Source organism: Zootoca vivipara, chromosome 15, assembly GCF_965207765.1.
Source record: "Zootoca vivipara chromosome 15, rZooViv2.hap1.1, whole genome shotgun sequence".
NCBI classification, from domain to species: Eukaryota; Metazoa; Chordata; class Lepidosauria; order Squamata; family Lacertidae; genus Zootoca; species Zootoca vivipara.
The window spans coordinates 2,595,760-2,619,142 of NC_142598.1; the positions used below are offsets into that span (position 1 = coordinate 2,595,760).

Below are 23,383 nucleotides of genomic sequence, written 5' to 3' on the forward strand. Positions count from 1 at the left end.
ATGGTCGGAAGCTCAACATAAAAAAAACTAAGATCATGGCCACTGGTCCCATCACCTCCTGGCAAATAGAAGGGGAAGAAATGGAGGCAGTGAGAGATTTTACTTTCTTGGGTTCCATGATCGCTGCAGATGGTGACAGCAGTCACAAAATTAAAAGACCCCTGCTTCTTGGGAGAAAAGCAATGACAAACCTAGACAGCATCTTAAAAAGCAGAGACATCACCTTGCCGACAAAGATAAGTATAGTTAAAGCTCTGGTTTTCCCAGTAGTGATGTATGGAAGTGGGAGCTGGACCATAAAGAAGGCTGATCGCTGAAGAATTGATGCTTTTGAATTATGGTGCTGGAAGAGACTCTTAAGAGTCTCGTGGACTGCAAGAAGATCAAACCTATCCATTCTGAAGGAAATCAAACCTGAGTGCTCACTGGAAGGACAGATCCTGAAGCTGAGGCTCTAATACTTTGGCCACCTCATGAGAAGAGAAGACTCCCTGGAAAAGACCCTGACGTTGGGAAAGATTGAGGGCAGAAGGAGAAGGGGACGACAGATGGTTGGACAGTGTTCTCAAAGCTACCAACATGAGTTTGACCAAGCTGTGGGAGGCAGTGGAAGACAGGAGTGCCTGGTGTGCTATGGTCCATGGGGTCATGAAGAGTCCTAAACAACAACAACAGGTAATCTATAATGAATGCATTCTCACTGAAATTCAACCATTCCATATGGCAATAGATCTCTCTCTCTATATATAAAAATGTAACATGTCCATGTTTATGGCCGATGACTTTTCTCCGAAATTGCTTGAACAATTGAGTTCAAATTTGGACACAACGTTCCAGTCCAATATGCGAGTGTTTGCATAAACTTAGATTACACAGATGTGACACCTGTCACAGGTAAAAACATGATTTTCTGGAAAAAATAATAGCACCCTCCAGTGGAAGTCAAAGTAAGGTAAAGGTAAAGGGACCCCTGACCATTAGGTCCAGTCGTGACCGACTCTGGGGTTGCACGCTCATCTCGCATTATTGGCCGAGGGAGCCGGCGTATAGCTTCCAGGTCATGTGGCCAGCATGACAAAGCCGCTTCTGGCAAACCAGAGCAGCACATGGAAACGCCGTTTACCTTCCCGCTGTAGTGGTTCCTATTTATCTACTTGCATTTTGACGTGCTTTCGAACTGCTAGGTTGGCAGGAGCTGGGACCAAGCCACCTGGGTCGGAAGTCAAAATAACAGATGCCATATGTGTAGTATCACCCCACCCCACCCACCTACTACTACTACTACTACTACTGCTACCTCAGCACCACCCACCCCCTACTCCTACTCCTCCTACCTCACCAGGCCGGGCCTCAAAAACCAGGCCGGGCCCCCAAGTCACCTCCGCCAACTCCGGCGATGGCAGGAGACCTCTGCCGCTGTCCACGCTGCCTCGAGAACCAGGCCGGACCTAAAGAGCCAGGCCAGGCCCTGAAGCCACCTCCGGCGATGGTGCAAGAGGCAGACCAGACCCCTCCGCTGCCATCCACGCCGCCTCGAGAATTACACCGGGCCTCGAGAGACAGGCTCTCGCCCACCGGAATCTGCTGGGGGAACTCGACAGAACCTCCCCAGACGGTATGCGAGGGGGAGCGCAAGGGGGCGAGGGGTGGGGGGTGATGTCACATGGGAATATGATGTCACCCACTGGGGGAACAGAGGGAGGCCTGTCATTACATCCTACGTCTGTCCAGATAAACAGGGGCCCTGACGGAGCCACAGCAATGCATAGACGGGTACAGCTAGTTGACTATAGTTCTGTTTTATCTTATCAGTTCAATGGAACAGCGTCTGGGTGTTGACTCACGGGTTGATGTTGCTTCTACCAAATACACAAGTGACTGTAAAGAAAAAGATTACTTCTGGAATTTATTTGTTTGCTTGTTTATACTCCTTATTGTGGAGCAGTTGCCCTTGGTGATATATTTTTGTGTGACATGGGATAACTCAGGCAGTCTCCTCTTTATTTGGGATGCAGCTAGACAATGCCCCCACCCACTCTGCCCCTGCCAAGTCAGTTCCTCTGAGCAGATAAAGGACAGTTTTCTTTCAGCCCCAGAGGCTTCCTTGACGCTTGCTTCACACAAGAGAAGCAGGAGCAGGAGGAAGAGCTAGCAGGCTGCCCATCAGCAGCTGAGATTCTCACTCGCAGTCCTGGGCTAATGCAAAACAGCTCCACCAAACAAGACTTTGTTGGCTGCATTGCAAAGAGAGGCACTCTGTTACCACCTAATTTGCTCCTTTCCCTCTGTCTGACTACAGGTTCGAATTCGAACTGAAGATTCATTTGAAGAACCAAAACAAGTCACGTGACATAGATGTCTTTCTCCACCCCAGTCCTTTGATTGGAGAAGATTCGTGCTCACTATGGAGTTCCTGACAAATTACTTGCACACACAAAAATTGTTTGATTAATCAACTTTCATGCCACAGAAGTTTAAAACAACACATTTACTATTTTCTTTTCCCCTTGGCTTATTTTGAGCCAGCCAAACAGGCTGGTGCAGCTCTTGGTGGAGAATGGCACATCAGTTGGCACATAGGAGGGGCAGCATGTGTGAAACCATCAGAGAGATGGATTTCAGTTTAAGAACAATTGTGGCAGTTTCTTTTGGGAACAAAATAATTTCTAAGACAACAACTGGGGCTTTCTTCCTGGATTTAGAGCAAGTTGATGGACACTCAGAGTCGCAAATCAGGAAATCGGCAAGTGGTACCAAGCCTTCCTATTGCTCCTTATCCTGGACCTTATCCACACATAGATCTAGTTTATGGAAAGAGTCCCTAAGCTGCTCCTGCTGAGTCTCTGGACCCAATTGATGAGGTTACAGGAGGCTGACTTCCTAGGAACAGGTGCTGGAGTGGCAGGGGAAGATAATCTCACTACACCCCTCAACTACCCAGCAAAGGCCTGCTGTCCTGACCCATACCAGCAGCACCATCTGCTTCTGGCTTCCAGCCTCCAAGAGGACGCAAAAAGAACTCGCCAACTTGTTAACCAACGGGAACTCAACTGCAGCTCCTTACGCAGATCTGCCTTGGGAGCAGCTGCGTAGGAAATGTCATTAAGGGGTGCTGGCAGGGAAGCCGGTGATCCGGCCTGGCACTGCAATGATCTGTTGGATGCTGCAACAGTGCCCAAAAGGGCACGCAAGGCTACAGCCTGCCTTATCTGTTCCCCAAGGGCCATGTTCACTTCCACTCCACAGGCTGATTATGCAGTCAGACACTGATCTCTGCTAGGGGCTCTGTCAGGCAGAAAATTGACAAAGTGTGCCCTGTGTAGGAAGCGGGGGAGGAAAACAAAGAACAGCGATGCCAGTTATGGGCTCTAAAAATAAAGGCTCACCTGCACCCCCACCAAATATAGGCTCCTGTTCTTCCTTCCTTTCCCTAGGACTCTGCTGCTTCCTTCATCCTTCCAGCCTTCCTGACCTCCATGCTTAAGCTTCCCAGCTCTAGAAAGAGGGAGCATTGCAACACCCCAGGTAGACAAAATAAGGCATTAAGACCTGCACCAGCAATTGGTACTTCCAGGAAGCTGGGGAAGAGACTGACCACCTTTGCCACCCTCACCATTTGCCTTTTGCTGCTGTCAGCCTCCTCTGGAGTAAGGCTATGGGAGCCAGCTGTATGTCATCAACCCCTCCCCTCTGAACTGCATTTGGGCCAGGCTCCATGGAATGCAAGAAGAACACTACCAGAAACGTTATTGCCAGTTAACTCTTGTTTAGCTTTGTATTTATGTACTTAAACTTAGATTGTTTTGTGTGTGTGCAATATTGAATTTGTGCTGTGTTTGTTAAATTTCTGCTTTTTGTCATTTTTTTAATTTACCGACATGCTCTGTACAGTGGATGCTCGGGTTGCGAATGTGATCCGTGCGGGAGGCACGTTCGCAACCCGCAGCATTTGCAACCCACAGCACCACATCTGCACCCACATGGGTTGCGATTTGGTGCTTCTGCGCATGCGCAAAATGTGACTTAGCGCTTCTGCACACACGCAAACACCGAAACCCAGAAGTAACCCGTTCGGGTACTTCCGGATTCAGCGCAGGACACAACCTGAAGCGTCTGTAACCCAAGGTATGACTGTATATGGCAGGCGTGGCCAACTCCCAAGATACTGCGATCTACCTCATAGAGTTAAAAACTGGCAGTGTTCTGCCCCCCCTTTTGAGTTCAGGTCAAAGTTGTTGAGCAGGCATCTCCAAACTGTGGCCCTCCAGATATTTTGGCCTACAACTCCCATGATCCCTAGCTAACAGGACCAGTGGTCAGGGATGATGGGAATTGTAGTCCAAAACATCTGGAGGGCCGAAGTTTGGGGATGCCTGTTGTTGAGCTTTTTTTTTTTAGGAAGGAAAGCCCTGTTTTGGGGGGGTGCAGGCCAACACTGTTGAACTCTTTTTAGGGGAGCCAAAGTTGTTGAGGTTGTTTGGGGGGAGCCAGTGATCTACCACAGACATCAAGTGATCTACTGGTAGATCACGATCTACCTGTTGGACGTGCCTGGTATATGGTATATTTGTCTTCTAATGTTTTGCATGTTTGCTGTAAGCCACTTTGGGCACAGCTAATTGTGGAAAAGCAGCATACGGTATTTGTCGTTGTTTAGTCGTTTGGTTGTGTCCGACTCTTTGTGACCCCATGGACCAGAGCACGCCAGGCACTCCTATAGGTAAACTCAAATCAACAGATCAAAATGTTTTTGGTCAGGGGTCCCTTTACCTTTACCTTTTATGTAATAGACCTATGTTATAAAATGAACTTGATGTTTGTATTTTTGAATTTAAAATTTGTATTATGCCCCCCCCGTTTATAAATAAATAAATATTGTTTTTGCTCCTGAAAGTGCCAGATGAGGGTTCTTGTGTGATAAGAGTCCTTTTCTCTCAATGCTCTCATTGCAGGATAAGGAATATCTCACAGTTGGGGGCAGGGGGGAGAGGCAAATATAGATGTAATATGCAAGGGCTAAATTAACCCTCTGTGCTAGTTAGAGCCAGCAGGCTGTCTGGCTTTGGCTGCCCACAAACAACAAATACACACATACATAAACGTACAGGCTGCTGGAGCTGCACTCATCAGGCTGGTCAGAGCTGATGACATTTCACGCAGCCCCAGGGAGCAAGCAGCAGCATCTTGGTGTCAGCAAACTGGGGTTTCCTGGCAACCCTCCAAACTCTGTCACAGAGGGGGACTGGCTGCTTTAAAAAAAGCAGATTTTTTTTAAAATAGTGCCCAGAGCCAGGCAACCAGCTGCCCAATCTGGATCTGTTCAATAGTTAGTCAAACCCTCCCTAAAAAGTCACTGTCCCCAAAGCTGCCAGTCTGTGCACCAACTGAGTCAGGGTTGGGCCCAGCACCTCCTAAATGAGAAAAATCATCTGAATAGGTTGCTCCCAATCCAGCTGGCCCCCTAAATCAGGATAAGCACACTGCGAAGTAGCTACTCCTTCACACGCTCAAAGTATCTACTGTACTTGCAAATAATTTGTAATTCAAAGTATCTACTTGCAAATAATTTGTAATTCAATATCTGTTGAGAGATGATATTCTCAAAACTGCTGCAATTGTTTCAGGATATTTAGCCAATACTGTATTTTTAAAGCCAAATTTAAAACTACTTAATTTTACTTAATACAGGTAGTGGCTACTGAGTCTTCTATATGTTTTATATGTTTAACATGTCTGGATTACCAATGTTTTATGGATGGGTTCCCCCCTTTATGATTTCATTGTCTCAGTCATGCCAATAAAGGCTGAATGAATCAGGGTGCATGAAGGGTAGATCTCCAGTGTTCTGAGCAAGAAACCGATCCCAGCAGTGTAAACAGGAAGCTCAGCCTAGGAACAAGTATGAAAGCTGCAGATCTTATAAGTGCAGCATGACAGTGAGGTTGTGTATATAAATGACAAAGGCACCTCCCATCAGTCTTCTTCTTGGAAAAGGTGGACATATTCTCAGTGTGTATTTGGTATGAAAACAGGAGTCTAACTTATATAAGTGATTGCATGCATGGGAGCCAAGGGGTGCCAGTGGAGGCTATTATAAGGTTGCTCATGTCAGTGTTGATTGCTCTCTACATACACCAGGGGCTCTGCCAACCGCATCGCAGTCCCATCCCACTGTGGCCCAGCACTCCCCTGCTGCAAATCAAACCTTACCGTCCACATCCCAGCCAGTCATCCAGCTGCAACAGAGATACACTCTGATTGAAAATGACAGGGAAAATTCAAAAGCTACCACGTAGCAGCAGCAGCAAGGGATGCATGAATGGGATGCAGCAGTTGGGCAGCAAAAGCTACAAAAGCACACACACACACTCCATCCTGGATAGTGCATGAATAGTAAGAGATGAAGCTGGACCACAGCTCCCACCACCCCTGAGGACTGACCATGCTGGCTGAGGCTGCTGGGAGTTTGAGAGCAACAACATCTGGAAGGCCACCAGTTCCCCCATCCTAGTGGGCAGACACAGAGGAAGCCCAAGCAGTCTACCTGCATCATTTCCCATGTAAGGAGTGCCTTCAAAACGAGAAGGCCAACCTTGGCAATGTCACATATGGGATACAGGAAACTGCCAACAAATCCTACCACATTTTCCCTCAGAAGTCAAGGTTTGGAATGCTATGCTGACCTCAACAAAATCTGACATTGTAATCTAGTAGGATAATAATAATGAAAAATATGCACAGCAGTAGTTAGAATCATAGAATCATAGAATTGGAAGAGACCACAAGGGCCATCCAGTCCAACCCTTTGCCAAGCAGGAAACACCATCAAAGCCAGGGCCAACTCTAGGGTGGCGCAGGGCACCAGGGCGCTGGGTCGGCAGGGGGGCGCTGCACAGTGAACATGGCTATCATATCACCCCTTAACCTTCTCTTCTCCAAGCTAAACATACCCAGCTCCCTAAGCCATTCCTAATAAGGCATTGTTTCCAGGCCTTTGACCATTTTGGTTGCCCTCCTCTGGACACGTTCCAGCTTGTCAGTATCCTTCTTGAACTGTGGTGCCCAGAACTGGGCACAGTATTCCAGGTGAGGTCTGACCAGTGGTATTATTACTTCCCTTGATCTAGATGCTATACTCCTATTGATGCAGCCCAGAATTGCATTGGCTTTTTTAGCTGCTGCATCACACTGCTGACTCATGTCAAGTTTGTGGTCTATCAAGACTCCTAGATCCTTTCCACATGTACTGCTCTCAAGCCAGGTGTCTCCCATCCTGTATTTGTGCCTTTCAATTTTTTTGCCCAAGTGTAGTACTTTACATTTCTCCCCGTTAAAATTCATCTTGTTTGCTTTGGCCCAGTTGTCTAATCTGTTAAGGTCATTTTGAAGTGTGATCCTGTCCTCTGGGGTATTAGCCACCCCTCCCAATTTGGTGTCATCTGCAAACTTGATCAGGATGCCCTCAAGCCCATTATCCAAGTCGTTTATAAAGATGTTGAATAAGACTGGGCCCAAGACAGAACTCTGTGGCACCCCACTAGTCACTTCTCTCCAGGATGAAGAGGAGCCATTGATGAGCGCCCTTTGGGTTCGGTCAGCCAGCCAGTTACAAATCCATTGAATGGTAGCATTGTCTAGCCCACATTTTACCAGCTTCTTTACAAGAATATCATGGGGCACCTTATCAAAGGCCTTGCTGAAATCAAGATAGGCTACATCCACAGCGTTCCCTTCATCTACCAGGCTTGTGATTCTGTCAAAAAATGAGATCAGAATAGTCTGACATGACCTATTTTTCAGAAACCCATGCTGACTTTTAGTGATCACAGCGTTCCTTTCTAGGTGCTCACAGACCGTTTGCTTAATGATCTGCTCTAGAATCTTTCCTGGTATTGAAGTCAGGCTGACTGGGCAGTAATTGTTTGGGTCCTCTCTTTCCCCCTTTTTGAAAATAGGGACAACATTTGCCCTCCTCCAGTCTGCTGGAACTTCGCCTGTTCTCCAGGAATTCTCAAAGATTACTCCCAGTGGTTCGGAACTCTGTCTGGTTGAGTGAATCTGTCTACTTCCTGCCATCTCAGTTCCATACACCTGTTGTTTTCATCACCAGCCAGCTCCTTAGTCTTAGTTAACTCGTTTCATTACATGACTACATATGAAAATATTTTTTTAAAAAAAACCACATGCACTCTTCAGACATTTCCCACCACACAGATGCATACACCCAAAATGTGGGAGGGGAACCATGCTCACTGATCTTGCCGCTGACGTTGGTGCATCTGCTACCTCCAATCCCTGAACTCCATATCTTCAGTGTAAAAGGCCCTGCAACACATCTACGCACAATCGGACTTCCTGAGAATGTGGAAGATCCACCCCAGTGATGGGGAGCCTGCCGCCTTCCAGGTGTTGCTGGACCTCAGCTCCCATCATCCCATCAGCACTGGCCACACTAGTTGAAGCTGACAGGCACTGAAGTCCAATGGTGGCTGGAGGGTCACAGCTTTGCCTACACGCAGGCTCTGTACACATGCAGTTGTGTACACAAATGGGCTCTTTTTATACATTTCACAACCAACTTAACACATGGAGATCAGGGAACAGTGGCAGTGGGTGTGACAAACTCAGCGGTGGGATCAGCAGCCATGGTCCTGTACCCTTTTCCATAGGGCCGGGCAATATCTGGTTTCCAAGATCGTGATATATCACCAGCTAAACATTGTGATATATCAATATATCAATATATCACAATGTCTGAAATAAGGATGGAGCTGACCACATCCATTGCAGGCTAACTCTTCTACAAACAGGAACCCAAACTTTGGCTTTAGCAAAGGCATTTGAGGCTAAGGTAAGTTTACCACTTTCAAATACAGTACAATTGAATTTAAGATAAGCTACCATAGCTGTCAGTGAGGTGCGATGTAGTGGCTTAGGGTGTCGGAATAGGTCTGGAGAGGCCAAGGTTTACAACTTCATTTAGCTGTGTGATGCTCGCTGGGTGATGTTGGGCCAGTCACTATGGCTGCACATACATCATACATTCAAAGCACAGGACCCCCACCCCCACCCCCCCAAAATCCTGGGAACTATAGTTTATTGAGGGTGCTGGGAATTGTAACTCTGGCTCAGTGGCAATGCATTATTATTATTATTATTATTATTATTATATATTTGTAATCCCCTCTTCATCTCTTCATCTATAGTACTCAGGGCAGTTCACAGCATAAAAGCAGAGATCAATTTAGATTACAATCCTATACCCATGTGCCTGAAGTAAGCCCCACTTACTCAATGGAATTTAGACCATGTCGACCTCTTTAACCTTATTTATAACTAAGGGTTGATACCCAGTTTGTGTATGAGGACTCATCGAGACTTCCTTTTGGACCATGCTTTCCAGGCATAAGTTCGCACTTTAAAGCTCCATGTCCCAGCATGTGGTTTTGTTTTTTGTTTTTCTCCCAGAGCTTTCCCTCTGGGAAAACTCATGTTTTACTGCTGAATTAGAGCAAACAGCAATTTGGTTTTCCATGAATTGCTGTTTGCTCCAATTCAGTGGCAAAATACAGGTTTTCCCAGGGAAAGTGCCAGGCCGGGGGGGGGGGGGACTCCAACATAGAGCTTAAAAAGCCCAGACCTGTGCTTACCGGTACAAATGTAGCACAAAAGGAAGTCTTGATAAGCCCTCAAAGGTGCAGGAAGAGAACTTGCCATTAGCACTGGGATGCTGCCTAGATGAAACACTCTGGGAATGGATTTCAAGGCTGATGGGGTAAAGAAATAAAATCCTTAAAAGTTACTTTTACAGACACATATTAACTAACACCAAAACCTACACACTTGGCTGCACTTCAAGTCCTACTGATGAGCTCTGAGAAAACACACTTAGGATCATATTGTAAACCTCACCAATGCTAAGGAAATTACTCTTGTCCCTTTTAATGCATTGCTCATGAATGAACCTCACCTGATGAGCAGAAAAAATATTGCCAACCCCCCCTGGACTAGTTGCGGACCCTCTTGCAAATGACCCATGTTACAAATCCTGCAAGAAGTGTAAAAATAGTTTACACAAGAGTAGTTTTTTTCCTATTAAATGCATGTATATATTGTTAAGTTTTCAGTGAAAGCACCTTTCTGAATGTCTGAAGAAAGAAGAGGACTGTTGCTTGAAATGAAATATGATTCGAGCTTAGAATTGAATGAACACCCTTACTGCTATGTGTTGGAGAAAGTTAAGCTTAGGAGTGGTAAATCAATGTCTGGGCTGTACCACGTTGGACTGCTGAACTGGACTGATAAAATGCTGCTCCATATTTATTTGTCATTTTTGAAAAATCCCTCCACATAGAAAACAGGCATATCAAAGCAAAAGCTAGATTAGAAGCCTTCTCCTTGACAGATTTATTTTATAAATGGAATTTCTGTGTGGGTGGAGGGCCATTCCATCATGCAAGTCCACACCAACGGTCTGAAGTGAGACAGTCCCAATAGGTTCACCACCTCAATAACAACCAGGCCTTGTAATTTACCTCTTATGTCCCCCAGGACATAAGAACTTCTAATGCTAGCAGTTGCCCCGATTGGAGAGTACCAAATCTATCCCCTCAAGGGTCTTTCCAAAGAGAGCCATTAGTAACTGATGGGATGATGGGAGTTGCCACCCAAAACATCTGGAGGGCACCAGATTTGCAAAGGCTGCCCTGTTGCTGAAAACAGTTTGGTTGTGGGCCCCGATTCAAATGAAGATCCTGCGTACAACTTAAACGCCCCAAAGCCTCACCATCACACAGTAATCCTCCTCTTTGCCTGCCACACAGCTTCAATCTCAGACTTCTCCTCTCCCCGCTTCCCCCTCTTGGAATAATTTCAAGTGTTAAAAAAAAGAGGCCCAAATTTGAGACAACCCACATTTCTTCTCCAGTCTTCCTAAACAGCTCCTTAGGGCTGGTTTTCTCTTTTTGATGATTTCCAGTGCATGCTTCGCTTCCTTACTCAGGAGTAAACCAGTAGGACTTATTTCTAGGTAAACCTACAGGCAAGTTTTTAAAAGAAACAGGCACTTGCTCCAAGTGGTTTGGGAAAGGGTGGGGCTGTTTGCAAAGAGATGTATTGTTTTATTAAGATGCAGAAAGCAGCTGCTTGCTGGAGAGACAGCTGGGGGAACAGCTGCTGAGCAAGCTCCCCAGAGTGTGCAACACTGCTTCCATGCACAGAGCTGCAAGACAGGGTGAAATGACCTACACTGCAACCCAACACTAATGCCCGAGAGGAAGCTTTGATGTGCAGCTACTGGAGTCTGTGTTTGTGCGACAAGTGGCAGTAAGCACATTGGGGAAATGTATGTGAAGCACTATCCTGCCACAGTTCTGCAACGAGCGAAGGCAATGATAATTCCCCGAGAACCAAAGAGAAAAGTTCCTACCAACTAAAAGGCCGGTATGTACACTCATATCTGCAAGTATGAGCCAGCAGGCACCAGAGACAAGCACTATGCTTAAGGTAATTCCAAGGTGAGAGGATAGCTCTTTCTGTGGGTCTGGTCTGTGCTTACTCATTCATGCAAAGCATCACTTGATGCTCCGGTTATCTCTGGGTGAACATGCATGTGTGAAATAGCCCCTAGGTCTGCTGCTAATTAGGACCCTTGTGCAGCCAACTAAGAAAGACCACAGAATTTACATGTTGAGGAGTATAGTCATGGCGACATTCTGCAACCTTCACCTGTTTTCTTCCTCATTGATCTAGGAAACTGAACTGGCACAGAGCTTTAAAAAACTGATTATTGAGAGTCAGGGTGGTATAGGACCTGGAAAAGACCAGGGTTCAAATCCTGCCTCAACCATGAAGTTCACTGGGTGACCTTGGGCCAGTCACTGTATCTCAGCCTAACCTACCTCACAGGGTTGTTGTGGGGATTAAATGAGGAGGAGGAGAACCATCTACACCATTTTCAGCTCCTTGGAGAAAAAAGTGGGATATAAATGCAAATAATGATGGTGGTGGCTGGAGAGGTGGGACGGGGGGTGCATTCTGTAAGGTCTTCTTGGCCTGGCAAACGACGCTGAAGCCTCTACCTGGATCCCTCAGAAGAAGAAGAGTAGTTTGGATTTGATATCCCACTTTATCACTACCCTAAGGAGTCTCAAAGCGGCTCACAATCTCCTTTCCCTTCCTCCCCCACAACAAACACTCTGTGAGGTGAGTGGGGCTGAGAGACTTCAGAGAAGTGTGACTAGCCCAAGGTCACCCAGCAGCTGCATGTGGAGGAGCGGAGACGGAACCCGGTTCACCAGATTACGAGTCTCGCTCTTAACCACTACACCACACTGGCTCTCTCAGAACACAGTGCTGCTAGGCCTGGGAGGGTTGTTAATGTTACCTGTGGCATATTTCCATGGAAGCAGACAGGGCTGAGTCTACCACCCAGGAAGAACAGACAGAACATCATTCTGGCAGAGTACACTGGAGCAGTAGCATTCAAGCAGTGCTTACCTTTCCAGAAGCTGCACTCACACTGCTTCTGACATATGTGGCTCCCTGCATGAAGCAAGAGTACAATCTAGATTCCTCCCTAATGTTACAATTGGTTTCTGGGACATGATCTCACCTAAGACCACATTAGATGTTACACTACATGTGTGAATGCTGCCAAAAGCAGCCACTACACATCCACTTTTTCTATGATCTAGCACTTACTCATGTCTATGATATCCCTGTTTCTTCCCCGCTTCAGTGTCCTAGTTTGCTATCGGCAAGGGCTAGGGAAATACAGAACAAAATGTTGTCAGGAGACGGGCAAGTTCCCCTAGATGCAGTACAGAGGGGTTTCTGGTCCCTGTCTCCCTTAATGAAGGCAGCCCCCACGACACCGCAGGGATCAAAGGCGAAGGAAAACAAGAATGATAGAGGGTAAATCGTTCTTGGACATTCTTCCCAGGGAAGGGTGGAGCAGGCTTCACTCACAGTTAGTCTCAGTACCTGGCTCTCGCTTTGGCATGTAATGCAGGGGGCAGGGAGGCATAGAGAGGAAAAAGCACTTTGCCTGGTGAAACCCTCCATATACTGTAGCATTATGAAGCAGAGGCTCTCCTGTTAATTGCATTTATAACTGGCTTTAAAGTCAGGCACACTCCAAGAGAAGATGTTGTCATCAGAACTGCAGAATTATCCAGCTGCATTGATCTGAGGTTTGGAAATTGGAACTGAGAAAAGATTTTATTCGGTGTGGGCGGTGGATGGCGGAGAGGGGAGCCTCTGGTTTCCTGTTTACTTTGAGCTTCTTTATTAATTATTCGGCAAACCTCTCCAGACACAAAATTTTAAAGATGTAAAATAAGGTTGGTTTGCAGTACGGAAAAAACTTGTGATTAAAAGAACAGTTAGGTGCATATGGTTTAAAGAAATGGAAGGAAGGGAGAGCTCTAATGCTGGAATGGATTATCGGTATCTTGGGAAATTAGAGTGGATACCTTCTCTACCACCACCACCCCCTTAAAAACAACAGAGAAGTGAACTTTGGCCAACATGCAGTCGTAAAGATGAAAGGAATTTGGGGCCGCAAACAAGTGAGGGACAGAGACGTTGATGGTTATTAATTAAAATGAAGTACTCCAAGATCCCCTGTGGCAGAAGTTAGATCCCTCTTTTTCAGGCTGTAGAAACTTCGAGACTGAGTAGTGAGAAAGGTGGACTGTTGGAGTATGTTGTTGTCCAAAAACATTGAGCAAGATGAGAGCATGATGGGAGGAAGCTAGTCAAATATTTTGAGAATTCTCCAGGATTATAGCCACACCCCAGTGATGCTGAGAGACAACAGCAGTTGGAGGGGAGCAGAAAAAGGGCCAAGGACTTCATAACTGGACATATTGAGACTGACACACGCAGAGAAAAGGAAAATAATTAGAGCACCTTTGAAATCCTATGAAAAGTTAGATAATGCAGTAACACGAAGAGTAATTGCTTTAAAAATGCAGCTGTTATCTTAATGATTAATATACCAACTGAAATGTAATTAGAAATTAAGGAAAAATGTGAACCGCAGCAATATAAGAACTGGACAAAAACATTGATCAAGGAGCGCAGGAAACCACTTTGATTAAATTGTATAAATTTAGAATTAATTTGAATTACTGTATTTTGATTCAAATCTGTATGATTGGCAAAAGTGTGGGAATATTGGGTAAATAAAAAATTATTATTATTATTTTTAAAAGGTGCAGTACAGAGGAGAGGGGGCATTAGATGCATGGCTGCCACTCTTGGCAACAGACATACATTTAGTGCAATATGAAACTTGTCCCTTTTCTTAGCAACCTGCAGCTGGTCCTACACACCAGCCTGTTGTTGAGACCTAATTATGTCTGGCTGGCCACATAGAATAGAATATTGTCATTGTATATAGTACAACAAAATTCATAGAATCATAGAATCATAGAGTTGGAAGAGACTCTATGATTCTATATTTCTATGAGACCACAAGGGCCATCCAGTCCAACCCCCTGCCAAGCAGGAAACACCATCAAAGTATTCCTGACAGATGGCTGTCAAGCCTCTGCTTAAAGACCTCCAAAGAAGGAGACTCCACCACACTCCTTGGCAGCAAATTCCACTGTCAAACAGCTCTTACTGTCAGGAAGTTCTTCCTAATGTTTAGGTGGAATCTTCTTTCTTGTAGTTTGAATCCATTGCTCCGTGTCCGCTTCTCTGGAGCAGCAGAAAACAACCTCCCTCCCTCCTCTATATGACATCCTTTTATATATTTGAACATGGCTATCATATCACCCCTTAACCTTCTCTTCTCCAGGCTAAACATACCCAGCTCCCTAAGCCGTTCCTCATAAGGCATTGTTTCCAGGACTTTGACCATTTTGGTTGCCCTCCTCTGGACATGTTCCAGCTTGTCAGTATCCTCCTTGAACTGTGGTGCCCAGAACTGGACACAGTACTCCAGGTGAAGTCTGACCAGAGCAGAATACAGTGGTACTATTACTTCCCTTGATCTAGATGCTACACTCCTATTGATGCAGCCCAGAATTGCATTGGCTTTTTTAGCTGCTGCATCACACAGTTGACTCATGTCAAGTTTGTGGTCTACCAAGACTCCTAGATCCTTTTCACATGTACTGCTCTCAAGCCAGGTGTCTCCCATCCTGTATTTGTGCCTTTCATTTCATTCATTGTGCCTTTCATTTGCCCAAGTGTAGGACTTTACATTTCTCCCTGTTAAAAATCCTCTTGTTTGCTTTGGCCCAGTTCTCTAACCTGTTAAGGTCATTTTGAAGTGTGACCCTGTCCTCTGGGGAATTAGCCACCCCTCCCAATTTGGTGTCATCTGCAAACTAGATCAGGATGCCTTCAAGCCCATCATCCAAGTCATTGATAAAGATGTCGAATAAGACTGGGCCCAAGACAGAACCCTGTGGCACCCCACTAGCCACTTCTCTCCAGGATGAAGAGGAGCCATTGATGAGCACCCTTTGGGTTCGGTCAGTCAGCCAGTTACAAATCCACTGAAGGGTAGCATTGTCTAGCCCGCATTTTACCAGCTTCTTTACAAGAATATCATGGGGCACCTTGTCAAGGCCTTGCTGAAATCAAATTGATTGCCATCCCATAAAAAACAATATAAAAACACAATTACAGCCACACACACACATACATATACACCCATCACAACTCCCGGGATCATATTATTTAGTTACAGCATTTAAAATGGTTATAGCTCTCAGATAGGAACTGTTTTTTAATCTATTCATTCTCGATTTAATTGTTCTGTATCTCTTGCCCGAAGGCAGCGGTGCAAAAAGACTATATCCAGGATGAGATTAATCCTGTAAAAGATTCCTTGCTTTTTTAAGGCAACGGGAGTTGTATAGTTCTTCCAGAGATGGGAGAGGATGGCCGATAATCTTTTGGGCTGTGGTTATGACCTTCTGGAGCAGTTTCCTATCCATGGCTGTTCAGCTGGAAAACCAAGCACAGATACAGTATGTAAGAATGCTCTCTATGGAGCCTCGGTAGCAGGACACCAGCAATCTCTCACTCAGCTTGTTCTTTTTTAAAAGTCTGAGGAAATATATTCTCTGCTGGGCCTTCTTCACCAGAGCAGTGGTATTTGCGCTCCAGGTCATACTCTGCTCGATGTTAACACCCAAAAACTTAAATACAGCCACCCTCTCCAACCGGTCCCCGCCAATATACAGGGGCTGAATGTCAGCAAACTTGATGATTTTGTTGCTAGAGTGGATAGCTGTACATGTAGAGGGTATAGAGCAGGGGACTCAGCACACAACCCTGTGGGGAGCCGATGTTAAGGCTAAGGGCTGTGGACATATATGACCCCACTCTAACCCTCTGGGAGCTGTCACACAGAAAATTCAAAACCCAGAGACAAATGGAGTTAGAAAGTCCAAGCACCTCTAGTTTGGACATCAGTCTGTGGGGGGCGGAGGGTAGTGTTAAAAGCAGAGCTAAAGTCCACAAACAGCAGTCCCGCATAACTCCCCGGCTGCTCCAGATGGGACAGAGCAGCATGGAGAGTGGTAGTGATGGCATCCTCTGTGGATCTATTCGCCTGTATGCAAACTGGTAGTTGTCAAATGTCAATGGAAGACAGGAAATGAAGTAACTCCATACCAGTTTCTCAAAACACTTCATAATAATCGGAGTAAGTGCAACTGGTCTGTAGTCTACTAATTGTGGATTTTTTGGGCAGAGGAACAATAGTTGATGACTTCAGGCAGGGTGGGATAATTGACTGGTGTAGGGAAGTGTTGAAGATCTTAGTAAAGACCCGCACCAGCTGGTCCGCACAGCCCCTCAACACCCTCAACAGTGATGCCATCAGGGCCAGCAACCTTCCTCGGATTCACCAACCTCAGTACCTGCCTCACCTCATGCTCTTCGACAGTAAATGAGGAGCCACTCTGGGCTGGTAGCTGTAATACAGCCTTCTCTGGTGGCTCTCTCTCAAAGCGAGCGAAGAAGAGATTAAGCTCCGCCGCCAGTGAAGGGTCACCATCGACAGCACCAAGGTTCGGTTTGTAGTTGGTAATCTGCTGAATCCCCTGCCACACCTGCCTTGTGTTGTTTCTACTAAAGTTATCCTCAATCCTCTGCTTATAGACCAGCTTTGGCCGTCAAATACCTCTCTTCAAGTAGCTCTTGCGGTGCTGTAAAGCTGCTCTTCGCCAAGCCTGAAAGACCTGTTCCTATCCTGCAGCAGGCACTGGACCTCTCTGTTCATCCAGGGTTTCTGATTGGGATAAACCCAGGTGTATTTATTTACTGTGACAGTATCTGTCACAGTATTCTGTTTCAGTGTATCTGAAGAAGTGTGCACACGAAAGCTCATACCAAAATAAAAACTTAGTTGGTCTTTAAGGTGCTACTGAAGGAATTTTTTTATTTAGTATCTGTGCAGTGATTGATATAGCCCAGAACTGCCACCGTATGCTCCTCCAGATCTGGATGATCAAAAATGTCCCAGTTGGTTCTCTCGAAACAATCCTGCATGGTAGTCCTCACAGGAACGGCAATCATGTGACAACCCAGTTCCTAACCTTGATTTGTAGGAACGCTGCGCGTCAGGGTGCCACCTTGATTATATTAGTTGTAATACTATCTGGATTTAATATCAATGAATGATTTTGTCTGCATCACAACACTGTCTTCTCACCTAGAGGGACAGAATAAAGGGAACAAGGGAGATGTGCAAGGAAGCGCATCAACCTGCTACCAACATCCACTTTTGGCTATAAGCCCACTGCACCTGTAGTTGGGAGTGTAGAGCAGATCCCACAGACTGGCACAGATCAACACAGCTGCAGCACTAGCCAGAACTGTAGGCTCCTTGCCTGAGATCTGGCCAGGGTCTCCCAGGAAATCTGGCCTTAAATCATTCCTAACTCTCCCTCTCTCTCACAGCACGGACTCTGGGGCTAGTGGTTCTGCAGCTCACCAGAATTACGTAATGCAAACATACTCTTCAGCATTCCACAGAAATATCTGATGAGCCATGCACACAACTGGGAGGGGCCATTGGGCAGGCTAGCTATTGCTCCCTTCTGGCTTTTACTCACATGCCTAGACATTTATGTCTCACAGTATGAGACAAATGGCTTTTGTAGCTCTGCTTATGCACCTACGGTATGCTAAGAAACAAGCAGGGTATACTATATATCGAGGACAGTTAGTTCCCTGGCTTCCCAAGCACAGACTTACAATTGCCTCCAGAGTGGACCGCAATCATTTTTCCAATTGATGGCTGGCAGTGGAGTGAGAAAAATCAATCCCAGAGAAGCTTTCAACAACCACATGTTTTCAGCCCATGCAGCAAACCGCGATGGACTGATGGGAAAATACATTCCCTTCCAATCTCCCTCAGGAGGAAGTGATGAAAAAATTGCATGGGCTACCACCATCCTCTGGGGCTGACAAACGGGCAGTATTGGAAAACCTCTGCTCCCTTCCAAGTGCCGGGAAAGAAGTGGAATCTATACTATTCCTATACTGCTTTGTTGAGTGATCAAAGCATTTGCACACTATCTCTCCCTACTCTGTACAACAACCTTGTTAAGGTAGGCCAGTATTAATATCATCCCCATATTACAGATGGAGGGCTGAGGTATGACAATTTACTTAAGACCACTCAGTGTTGAGAACTGAATTAAAGGCTTTTGGATACACAGATCACACATCCTGCTCAGCCACTATGCTGCACCAGCACCAGCTACTGTACTAGCTACCTTAAGGGCAGGGACGTGAAGGAAGCGGGTGCTCAGTTTCCAGCTCAGTAGGAAATGCAAAAAAAAAATTAGAGTAAATGCTATAGGCCAGAGCAGGGGTAAGGGGTTGCCTCTAGCCACTTCTGGCTTTTTTTTCCAGCAGGGAGAAGAGGCTCAGAGAACCCACCCACCTCTCCAGGCTCTCAAAAACCGCCTCCCTGGTGTCGGTAGCGAGTGGGCGGGAATGGCAAGACACATTTGTGCTGGTTTTAAGTCATTTGCAGCATCAAACCACTTTGCTAATTTCTATCCAGGAGAAGGAGGCGGGGATGAGGAGAGAGAGAAAAAGAACACACGGCTGGATTCGTCAATTCCCACCCCACACAGCCTCCCCTGCTGCCATTTCCGAAGCAGATCCCAAAGCTTTCAGGGCTAACTGCATCCCAATCTCTTCAGCCAAAACTCGTGGGCAACTAGAACATATCCTGTCCTGGAGATCAAGTTCCCAGGTAAAATGATTTAGTTCAAACACCCCCATAACTCCCCAAACAGAAGGTATCAGCATCAAAGCAGGGAGTGCTGTTGGAGGAGACCAGATGCAGCCCTAGTAACAATGTGGGGAGGGGGAGAGAGGAGGGGAGCCTTAGCAAAGAGGACATGGGCCCGAGGGCTGAAATAAACAGGTGTGCCTCTTCAAACAGTGTGCTTCAGAACAACTCCTGTACCAAGGTTAAAAGGGTGGGGAAATGCCTTGCTTCAAATCTTGCCTGTTTTGCATGCACCTTAGGAAAGTCAGTTCTCTCAATCTCCCCTCCCCCCAAGTCTTCAGAACATGAAAAATACTTCTGACCTACCTTACATGGCAATTGTAAGGACTGTTGACAAGAAAGAGTCTTATAACACCATGCAGAGTATCAAATATATTACGACATGCATTTTCGTAAGCTAACGTAGGAAACTGTCATTGGTCTATCCAGCTCAGACCCCGACTATCTGCAGCTCCCTGGAGGTTTCAGCCAAGGGGTCTTTCCCAGTCTGACCTGGACCTGCCAAAGGTTCTGCCTGGGGTCCTCTGACTGCACACAAAGCATGTGCTTTACCACTGAGGAGCAGGTGGAAACTTTTAAAGCTCAGGTGCCAAGTGTGTACAGTAGCCTAATTATTTTAACATGGTTCTTACCAAATGCATCTGGAACAGGGATGGGCAATCTGTGGCTCGCCATAGATTTTTGGCTCCCATCATCCCTGACAATTGGCCTTGCTTGCTAGGGAGGGGGGTGGAGTTGAACTCCAATAACACAGAGAGAACCACCAGCTCCCTTTTCTTGAAGCAAGAAGGTGATGTGAGCCAAGGGGGCGGGGGGACACGAATCCTGTTCCCTTCCAGAGTTGATGTACCAGGAACCCAGCGGGCTTGGTTCCTATATTTGTCACTCTAAGTCACTTAATCCTGCTCTTTCTCCCCATGGCACTTAGAAGGCATGGTTCCTACACACACCACAAATTATCCCCCCATATTCTTTTCTCAGTCCCTGAACTCAATACTCAGTACATAACACCAGACAACCCATGCGAAATCATTTCACACCCACACATGCACACCCCTGAAGCATCAGTTCAGACCCTCACCGCTCATCATAGCAATGGTACACTCGGTAGGAACACTGCTTTTTTGGATGTAACCCTTAAGCCACATTTCAGGAAGATCTGGGGGCTGGGAGGATCCAGCCCCTGTCCTAAGCAGTAGCTCTTTCCTGTCAACCACCCCATTAGTGAAAAATATGCCAATGGGCTGGTTCTTGGGGATTACTCAGAGGGAAGGGGGCTTTTATAGATGTGTGCGTGTGTATGTCAGGGATTGGGAAACCTGTACCCCCCCCCCGATGTTGCTGGACTCCAACGTCCCCCAATTCTGAACTCTGGCATGGTGGCTGGGGCACCTCAAGGGTTACAAGTTCCCATCCCTAGTGTATGTACACCACATACACATCCCTATTAAGCAGAAGCAGAAGGCCCTGCCTAATATCACTCCAAACCAAATAGCTGGAAGGAAACACTAAAGGGGACCCTCTGTTAGAGACTGGCTATTGGGATTCACAGAAAAATCCTATCACTTTCAGAGGCAGCTCTTTTCCCTTACACAGGACAGAGAAAATTCACCTTAGGATTCAGAAGGTTGCGGGGCGGGAGGGGGGGCAGTTACACAAATAAATCTAAGTAGGACTTTAGCCCTGGATTTGTGTTTGCAATTGTGGGAGTCCTGAAATATGTGGAGGGAATCATCCAGGAGCACTAATACAAAAGAACCAGTTTTCCAAGGAGATTAAGTTAGGATCCACTGCACAGTTAAATCCCCCAAAAGTGGGGTGGGGGGGAGCCATTTGGTATGTTACAGAGTGAGAAAGATGCAGGACTGGCAGGAGAGCACATTCAGCAGTCCATTGCAGTTATGACCGCTTCCTCCCCCCCCCCCCCCTGTGCAGAGCAGCTGGAAAGCAATTCTCCTAAAGGATCCAGGGTGGCAGGTGAGAGTAACACAGCATATCTACAGTATTGCTCTGTACAGAGAGGTGAATTCTGGAATAAGGAAAAGCTGGCAAGGAGCAAAGAAATTGAGGCTGAAGTGTAAAACAGGAAGGGAAGCAACCCAGCTCAAGTACAGGGTCAGCAGGTTCTAGTCACGGGCGTAGCTAGGATTTTTCTTAGGGGGCAGGCTTTAGTTGGGGGGCAGAAGCCCCAGCCCCCCTTGGCTACAGCCATGGTTCTGGCTGGAATGCACTGGTGGGTATTCCAGACGGGCTAAGCAGGGGGCTGCGATCCCAGACAAGGTCCAATGCACACAATAGGGAATGAGGGTTCAAGAATGAGGATTAATGAGACCTGACTATAAGGATGGACACTGCCAGGCTAGCAAGGGATGGGTGCAGATTGGGATGCTGGTGGGAAATAACTGTGACTACAACAAGACTCAAGAGGCCTAGATCAGAGGCAGCAGAGAAATGCAGAGAGGTTTAAGGAAGGCAGTCCCAGAACATATCTATGCTCCCCAAACCACCACACTTCACAACCCTAAAAAGCAAAAATGCACCTCAGGATCCCCTGCAACGCAATAAAGGGTGTCGGGCCACGATGACTCTTAGCCTGCACACTGCTTGCCTGGCATCCACCAATTACTATGACCTCCTCCCCAAGCGACTGCTTGTGAAATGAGAGCGGCCCTGGGTGGCCGGGCAAGGAGGGCAGGCGCTAATGCCGCCGGGGCTGCCAGGGGCCTGGAGCAGCTCCTTACTTTCTCTGCAGAGTCGTGGCTGGGCTGGTGCTGGCGCTGGTGCTGTGGCCCCCTCCGGCTCCCGGGCTGGAACTCCGGGACGCTCCCCGGCTCAGCTGCCCCCTCTCCCTTTCCCGGGGGGGCCGAGGGTACTCGTGCTCCTTCTCCCGAGCGGGGTGGCACTGCGGGGGCCGCTCTCGATGCAGCTGGCAAGGTTCCCTGTAGTGGCTCTCCCGGTTCTGGTACTGCCCGTCCCGGTTTCCATAGTGCTGTAGCTCTCGCTCCTTGTCCCGGTTCGGATACGGGTTCTGCCCTTCCCGGTCCGCTCTGCTTTGGTACTGGCTCTCGCGGTCTGCACGGTTCGGGTACTGAACATCACGGTCCGTTCGGTTCTCCCGGTTCTGATACTGCCCGTCCCGGTCGGCGCGGTTCTGGTAGTGGCTCTCTCTCTCCTTGTGGTGGTACTGCCCGTCGCGGTCCCGGTGCCGCTCTCGATCTCTCTCGCCGTCGCGCAGGTCCCGGTTCTCCTGGCTCAGCTGCTCCAGCTGCCCCTCCAGCTCCTCGATCCGGCGCCGCTGCGTCTCCAGCAGCTTCTGCTGGTTCTCAATGATGTTGTTGAGCTCCAGCAGGTACTCCACGGCCCGGTTGGGGCTCTCCGAGCCGGGCACCCCGGGGCCGCCCCCCGCTCCCCCGTCCATGGAGAGCGAGAGGAAGAGGGGCGCGCGGGCGCTTGGCGCGGCGCCCGGCGCCCGGCGCCTCCGGCTCCCGATCGCGGCAAAGGGCACCACCCCGCACCAGCTACGGACCCGCCCCGCGGCCCGCCGAGGGCTGCCGGGCTACGGCCACCATCCTGCCTGCGGGAGCCCCGGGGAAAGAGCGCGAGGAGGAGCCGCCGCTGCCGCTGCCGCCGCCGCCGCCGCTGCAGAGGCACTGCGCACTGCGAGCGCGCCGCCCGGCGAGCCCAGGGCGAGCTCCAGCCCCGCGGGAGGGGCCGGGCGCGGAGCGAAGGGGCGAAGCCGGAGGGCGGCCGCGACGAATCCCGGCCTGGCGGGCCAGCTCCCAGCGGACCCGAGCACAGCCCGCCGCTGAAGGAGGCGCCCGGCGAGTCCTCAAGGCCGAAGCGCCGAGGAAGGACTCGCCGCTCGCGCTTCCCCTTCTCCCTCCCTATCCCTGGCGCGCGCGCCCCTGAGGAGGGGGAAGGGGTCAGGGGTGCTCAGAGCACGGGTCTGGAGAGAAAGGGGCGTCAGGGGGCGGGGGGGGGAAGGGTGCACGGAGTTTGGTTGGGGCGCTCCCTGGGCAACCAAGTTTCCCGAGGCCCCTTCCGCCCCCGCTGCGCGCGGTGCCTTCAGCCGGGAGCCAAGCGCAGGACCTGGGCGAGAAAGCA

The 23,383-nt window shown here is 48.0% G+C and overlaps 1 protein-coding gene across 1 annotated transcript in view; it reads right to left on the minus strand.

The window, feature by feature from the left end:
* Window positions 1-22,904, minus strand: part of IQSEC2 (IQ motif and Sec7 domain ArfGEF 2) — a 175,772-nt gene extending 152,868 nt beyond the window's left edge. The window contains exon 1 of the mRNA XM_060269213.2: window positions 22,021-22,904. Within this exon, the coding sequence (XP_060125196.1) occupies window positions 22,021-22,697 (677 nt within the window). The 5' untranslated portion in view covers window positions 22,698-22,904. The remainder of the gene's footprint in view (window positions 1-22,020) is intronic.
* Window positions 22,905-23,383: the final 479 nt, after the last annotated feature.